The following is a 7,864-nucleotide window of genomic DNA, read 5'->3' as shown; positions in this document are numbered from 1 at the left end:
AATGGGAAACTGGAATGAATTTGGATTTCAAAACAACAGTTATCGGCTATCAATTTGGGTATGTTTTGCATGAATTCCAAAGACGACAATGAGTATCACATTTATGTAATACACGCAGTTGAATTTTTGCATTATCCGCGTCCAATTCAACACTCAAAGTCATAGTTTTAACTTCAGCATCAAATGTGAGGTTAGTTTCAAATGTATCATATCTACCAACAAAGACAAATTTTGAATTGGATTCCATTGCGCTTTCATGAATCAGATTTTATTATATATGACTTTTTCTTCATTTGAGTGGAAACCTGAATATGTGACTATCTGATTTAACAGTAGAGCAATTTTTCCTATTGTCTTATTATTTTGCCTGGGCTGCAATCAATAACCGTGAGATGAACCAGCGACGAACTCGGTTCCAACTTGACATTTTCTAGACGTACATGTGGAGATCTCAAAGCACTTAATAGATATATAACAAGAGTCTTGCTCAAGATTTCACATAAAATTTAAACAACCAAAAGAGAGATTCATTTCAATTCATAAAAGTAACAAGCTTGTTGCACACATCAGAAAAAAACAATACTTTTGCTTCTTAACAATGATCTCAACTTCCCTTTGCTTTGGAAGCTGGTTATTCTCCATGGCCACTGATCCTCAAACCTAGCCCATCACACTTTGATTTGAGCAGACCAGGTCCATGGCAACCCAATGGATCACACACTCACACTCAAAGAATGCCTCAAGCTACCAATATGAAGAATATGCGAACCCAGCTGCAGCTTTCTCTCGCCGAGTTCACTGACTGTGCTTAAGTCCTTGCATACATCCACACGAAAACGAACCAGCTCTGCGCTTTTAGACCCCACGAAAACCTTCTCGAATCCAAGAAGCTGCTTCTTGGGTGAGCTTCCTGTGTATGAAGGCGGAGTAAAGAAGAGGAACACTGTATGGCTTCCGTGCATCTGTCCAACGTTCTGCACACTAAGGTGAACGTCGAAGGCCAAATCTTGGCACATGTTCTCAGCCATGTCTACATCTTTGCAGTTCTGGGAGAGGCAGGGGTGTCCACTTTCAAGCGCCAGAGAGACGAGCTTGGGTGCGCGAACCAGGCGGTGATTGAACTGTGTATAGCTCAATCCATCACCAAACAAATAGATTGTGTCACCTGTGTAGAACCGGTAAGTCCGGCCCGGGTATCCTGTTGAAGGATCAGGCCTCATGTTCATGTTTGTCATTGGAACTTTGTCTGCAAATGACTGAGGGTACCATGTCACTGGGAGTCTTCCACCTGTTTCATCACTTACATAATCATGGTCCGATTACCATGTTCCTTCAAACTAATCAAGTTCTTGATCCTAACATGATGCAATGATAAACTTATCATATTAATCCTGCCCTTTCCTGATCGCTCATCAACTTAAGGGGCTCTACCAAGGTTATATTATGCAAGCAAATCATGTTAATTTATCACCATGATCATGGAGTCATTCATAACATGAAATGGTAGATGAAAGAAGATGACCTTGAACAGAGCAGTGTTCCTGCCAGAGTTTACTGTCATCTTGACTAATGGCTAATTGAAAACAAATCGGATACTTACTTGGATTATACTTTCCGAAAATGACATCAGCAATGGCACTTCCTCCCTTCTCTCCGGGATATCCCACCCAAAGGATGCTGCTGATTTTGTCCGAAGCTTTTGCGAAGGAAATGTCGAACGGCCCGCCGGACATGATGACAAGAATTACGGGGCCTTTTGAAGCATCGGCGACCTGGGAAACGAGCTGCTGCTGCTGGCCAGGAAGCGTCAGGTCGACCCTGTCGCGGCCCTCGGCCTCGACAGATTGATCTGCACCGACGACTAAGACTGTGGCATCTGCAGCTGAAGCCGCCTTTACTGCAGCATCAGGTTGGAAGTTGTTGGGTGGACACCATGCACTGAGACAACCAGGTTGGTAGACGGTTGAAGTGTAAGCAGAGAGCCCTTGAAGAGGAGTAACATACTTGCAAGGAACGCCTGCAATTTCAACAGAAAGAATTTTCCTTTTTTTACTTCTCTGATGCAAATTGAACCACCCAAAACCATAAAATAATTAAAAAGGAAAAATTTATCTTACTGAAACCGTTAATCGGTAGATGCATGGCCAAACAAGGGAAAACTTCTGCTAGGAGTCTTTAGAAATTTGCTATAAATTTAAGAAGCCTAGTATTCTTGCTGGGAAGTAGAAGGATCTTATATTTTGGATGAATGTTATATTTCAATCGAAGGGATGAACATGAAGAAGAAAAAATGTTTTCGTGTTTAAGTTCATCCTTATATTAGGTGATTGACAAACTCATCCCTGTTAATGCAATAGAAAACGACAGAGCTCTTAAACCAAATCTGGCTTATCGGCAGTTCCCACGTTAACAGGCCCTCAATATTATGGGCTGGATCGGGTCTGTCGCCATGAATCCTGGATTCCAGGATATCCAAATCCGACGACAATGTCCCTATAAGTTGCAGGTTTTAGGTGTAAACCAATTTGACCAAGAAATTTGAGGCATATCACATGGGAAAGCCTGGCTGTTGGGAGTTGGGCAGCGTTTGGCTGGCAGAAACTCTACTTTCGAACATAACCAAGTTTTAGTAAAATTGGATTAGAACTCAGGAACCATTCTGCCATCTCTGATAAGCTGCTCGAAGGAAATGGGCAGACGGGTGTCATTCTACCGGAAAAATACTTAGTTTGTCCCCGTTCTAGCCAGAGATCAACCGAAATGACCAAAACTAAATCTGTCTTGGACCTTCTTATTTTATCACTCCCTCATCCATGGCCTTGGTCTCCTGACATAGACGACTTCATCTGTTCTCTCTCCTGGTTTATGAGTTCCCGGCAAATGAGGCCTTGGCTTTTCAACTTTTTAACACGATCCCCGTTCTAATTAAAAAAATGTTGTCCATTGGGTTGTAGACAAACTCATAGTAAAGCTTATTTGGATCATATAGAATCTCGTGCCCCCCTTTTGTTGTCAAGTTTTCACCACGTAAAATTTTGTGCTCTTCCTTATTTTCTTCTTCCTTGTCGTCTTCCTTGTTTTATTAAATTCTTAGATGATAAAGGGGAACGCCGGTCTTTCCTTCTTTATTTTTTCTTTCTACAGCTCATGACTTCACGTGCAGGCACGTCTTCAGGCTCGATGATCGCATTTGTATGGTCAAATACTAAAAAAAAAATCGAAACTGACAAAATAGATCAAGCAACGAGGCCATGAAATATGGTGGAAAAGTTAAGAGACATATACCTTCATAGTTTCCTATCATGGTTTTGGTGACATTTGCATTTGGTCCGATCACAGCCAGGGATTTGATTGATGATGCCGACAGTGGGAGTGATCCTTTACTGTTCTTAAGCAAAACTATGCCCTGTCTTGCAGCTTCTGCTGCTAATTCCTGGTTCTGGGGAGTGCACACATCTTTTGGACCCAAATTACCATAAGGCTGCTTGCTTGGATCCCCATCAAAAAATCCTAGTCGCATCAGCACCCTGAAGTTGTTAGCAATGGCGGTGTTAACGGCCGACTCGTTCAAGATTCCAGCCTTCACAGCCCCCATTGTATATTGGCCAAGGAATTTTCCGCAGTTAAGATCCAATCCTGACAGATACTCAAACCCAGTATGTTAATAACCGAGGAATTTATAGAATTCAATGGAATTGCATGAACTGCCTTTGTTAGAAGATCTAGGAGGCAGTGCAATACAGTGTTATAGTGTTAATTTTTTCTGTCACATGACCAGGTTCTGTAACAGAACTCACCTGCCATTATGCTTTTTGCGGCGGCTTCCTCTGGAGTCTTGGTGTAGTGTTGAGAATTATATAGCACATCAACGGAATCACAGTCAGAAACGATGTATCTGCAAACACACAGAGAACAGAAAAATTTTGAATTTGCAGTTCGGGTTCATTAGAACATTTTCATTATGCAAGAGAGAGGTGAATTTTTAGAGGAACGGACCCGTCAAGTTTCCAGTCTCCTCTCACAGTTCCAGCTAGGAGGTCTGGATCAGCACATGTTGGGATACCATTTACTTTATTATAAGAACACATGACACTGGCAACTTGCCCATCAATCACGCAGCTCTTGAATGGAGGCTGAAATGTATCATCCATGTCTTGTTTAGTTACCTGAGAGAAAACCAAGATCAAATTTTCAGAAAACAGCACTAACAGGAAGAACATGAAACTTCTGCAACAAATGATTTCTTATATGCAGCTTCTGAAACTGCAAACCCTTTTCCTGCTCTACTAGTATTGAGCAAACAGGCATAAACAAATCGGAAGGTTGTTGAAACCACGAAGCAGCTGTAAGCCTGTAAGATTTCATTTAGGCCACCGAGAACAAATTTTTGTTTTTGGTAGTTGGTTAGTTACCAAGTTGCCAAGCTACTGCTGTAGATCATATAGACTTCTTCAACTGGATGTTCCAAAGTCCAAACCATCATCTAGAATAATTTTATAGGTTTTACACATCTCAAAAACCAATTCATCATTTTTACTCTTTGCCAATCTCATTACCATCACTTCCTGATACCAGGTTTTCGGTTCTCAGAGAAGAAGAAGGAAAAACAGAGATTCTGCACAGCTTGCGATTTTGGGTTATGTGATCAAATTTTTTTATTTCTAAGACCACCAGCATTATTGTCTTTATCATTTATTCTAGATATAACACACAGAGTTTAAGTGGTAAATGAGAAATACATGCTAACACCAGAGGAACAATGGACGCTGCTCAATTAAATTTGCAATCAGGAAAGACGAGCAAGTAGTCCGATATCAAAATTCTGAGTATAGAGAGACTGAGCATTATCTTTTGAAACTTGAAAACATACTGTTTAACAGACAGAGAGACTAAAAGAGAACAAGTGCAGATACCTGAGCATTGAAGGTGTACCGCTGAATCCCCTTCCAATTGTCGACATCGTATGCTGTATAATGTTTGCAGCAGGCAGCAACTTTGAGCCTATTTGGATCCCCCCCATCCGTCTGCTGCAATCCTCTGACATAGTGGACGGCATATTTACCAGTAAGTAAAGGATCTTCACCTGGGGTTTCCTGTCCCCTGCCCCATCTTGGATCTCTGAATACATTAATATTTGGACTCCAATATGTCAGTCCTGCTAATCCGACATTATACATGGCTCGAGCTTCTGTTGAGACGACCTGTAAACAAGGTTTCTCTGGATTTATTTTGGTTTCAGATCATACTACTGCATTCTCTGTGTGATCTGTAGAAGCATATCTCATCCTCTAATGCATGGTTCAGTAAGATTTCACCCCTTTTCTTGGACGAGATGCAATTTTCTTAATAAGATCACTTTAGATTTAGCACTACTGTTCAAAATAAACATAATTTCTAAAGGTATTATCAAGCAGAAAATAAGGTTTATTGCTTGGAAACATACATATCAAGCACCAATCGAGGAATGATGAACCTGTAGCTATTGCATTAGGTTGTTGGCAGCTTTTAATATCTTCGTAACTGTTGAGCTCCGTATGGTAATATCAAAGAAAATTTGACTCCGTAAGATGCAAAATCTAATGGTGACTGTGGAAAATCATAAAAGGTATAATTCTCTTGAAAAATCAGAAAACGATAAACCAGCTTCAGGCCCATGCGGAAAGTGCTAAGTTTCTAAATGCAAGATACCGAAGGATAGACAAAGCAGCACAAGAAAAGAAGAACCATAAGCGCCTTAGGCTTGCAATTTACTTGTGTGACTGAATAGTGAAAGAAAAGGAAAGCCTACGAATATTCAGAAGCCAAATTGTTGACAGCATTCCCATCCACTTGGGATCTAAATTTTGAGTTGCACCAAAAACAAGGGCTAACAGAATTATCCGTTGTGGCACTGGAAGTCGCTTCATAGGATAGCATTATGTCAATACCAAACCTAACTACAGCTTGAGAAATATTTATAGCTAGGAAGAGAAGCCTAAGGCAGGAAATGCAACACCACAGGTGTAAAAACTAAAAGCTGGCAACTACCTAACTCTCTGCTTTTTCTTTGCCTCTGCAATTGATTCATCTGCTTCTGTTCTTTTATTGGCATTCAAGTAACTACTACCACATGGACGTGGAAGTGCAGCATGCCATTGAGTTTCACCGACTGGTAAAGATTTTATTTTTTGTAAAAGAGCTGTATCACCAAAACGAGGGAAAAGAATATCAGAGCAATCAAACTTGGACATGGGTGGAAATGACCAAGAAAGCTATATCCAGTAGGATCCTAAAAGCTTCTAGCAGAAAATATCCACCACCAAATCAAGAAATGAAGGGGTGTAATGGTCACTGAATCACATAAATTGAGAAAGAATGCTCTAGGAAACCTTATTGCAAAAGCTTTGAAAAAAAAAAAAAAAAAAGGAAGACAGAGAAAAGGTTCTTGCCTTTCCCATTGCTTCCCACAGGGAAGCGTTAAAAGAAGCAGCAGAAAGAATGACCATGGGGAAGCTGGTAGCTCCAGGAACAAGCTGGCTAGAAAAATGGGTTCCTGGACCAACATAGGAGACGCCATGTAAGGCCTCAGACCACCATTCATAAGCAGGAATCCCAAGCCTAGAAACAGCCCCTGCCTTGTTCACCAAGAACCCAACTTTCTCGTCCAATGTCAGCCTTCCGACCAAGTCCTTCACCCTCTCATCTATCCCCAGCGACGCATCACAGAAACCAAATGAACTCACACTTGGGCTCTTGCCCGCATCACAGGCAAACACCGGACTCTGTCCCAACACAGAAGGGACTCCGGCGACCCCTAGAAGCACCACCACCAACAACACCACCATCAAGATAGCGCCATTGGAGCAAGAACAACCCATCTCTTCTGTTTCCTTTTTCTCCAGTATCCGCTCTTGGGTTGAGCTCCAATGGCTACCTCTTCACTGATGGGGAGGTGGGTTCTCCTTTTATAGTGGAATTTAGCGGCACACGGCATGGGAAGCTCACGCCATTCCCTCCTTTCCTCTTGGCTACCCGTGATTAGCCAGGTTGTACAATTGAATTCCATAAAAATTATTTTGTTGGTGTGTTTCCAAAATCCTCAATTTATGAAAATAATGAATGCAAATAAAGAGGGAAGCCCAAGGATTGGTTGGAAGAAGTAAGGTGGAGCTGAATCTGTCAGAGCTTTCAATCTATCTATCTATGGAGGTTTCCGATCAATATAAAAAGTTGCCAAAAGCTCAAGATACGGAAAGGTTTCCACAGGGTGGTCCACTCTGTTGATTGGAGCAGCACTCAAACCCACAAGCGACAATGGCATCCAGAAGGGTGCGTTGGAATGCAGGACATTGGCTACTGTTGTCTGCCGTCACTGATTCACTCACGGGGAGAACAATTTCGGTGTCCACTGTAGCTCGGCCAGCAGTTTGCAGAAGCCAGATGGAGCGGCTTGGGCGGGCGATCCGAAAATCCATATCCTGTCCACAGATACATGAACGGATCGCAATCCAGAAATTCTACATTTGAAAGACTTGGATCTGGATTTGGCTTCAATGTCGGGTAATTCTTAGATCCAAACCGGACACTCTTACTCGGAGCATGAATTCGAAAGTGGGAAAATGGTTAAGGCGACGTCAACGCTGGATCGGGCTTTCAATAAGTGGTCCACTTTTGGGTTTCGCGTGGGACTTGGAAGCCGCGCAAGATTCTGACAGATCCTGACACCGGATCCACAAAAAACGGGTCCAGTTCGTGGGTTTTTCCATTAAGTCATCGGCCAGTTGTGGATCTCACGACTTCAGGTAGGTAGAAGCCGAGCTAAAAATATTTTATCAAAATCGAATTAAATTTTTAAATTTTGATTGAGGTCGAAATATCATTAATA

At 41.8% G+C, this 7,864-nt stretch overlaps 1 protein-coding gene across 1 annotated transcript; it reads right to left on the bottom strand.

The window, feature by feature from the left end:
* Positions 1-470: 470 nt before the first annotated feature.
* LOC116258666 (beta-xylosidase/alpha-L-arabinofuranosidase 1-like) lies at positions 471-6,966 on the bottom strand. Its single transcript, XM_031635956.2, has 7 exons — positions 6,429-6,966; positions 4,914-5,201; positions 3,997-4,166; positions 3,798-3,895; positions 3,286-3,636; positions 1,601-2,017; positions 471-1,288 (listed from the first exon to the last, which is right to left on the bottom strand). The coding sequence occupies exons 1-7, from the start codon at positions 6,855-6,857 to the stop codon at positions 714-716; spliced, it is 2,328 nt and encodes a 775-aa protein (XP_031491816.1). The 5' UTR covers positions 6,858-6,966; the 3' UTR covers positions 471-713.
* Between the last annotated feature and the right edge of the window lie 898 nt (positions 6,967-7,864).

This window comes from Nymphaea colorata, chromosome 8, assembly GCF_008831285.2.
Source record: "Nymphaea colorata isolate Beijing-Zhang1983 chromosome 8, ASM883128v2, whole genome shotgun sequence".
In the NCBI taxonomy this organism is placed as follows: Eukaryota; Viridiplantae; Streptophyta; class Magnoliopsida; order Nymphaeales; family Nymphaeaceae; genus Nymphaea; species Nymphaea colorata.
The sequence above is the reverse complement of the archived record's forward strand: the minus strand, read 5'-3'. Positions and strand labels throughout refer to the sequence as shown.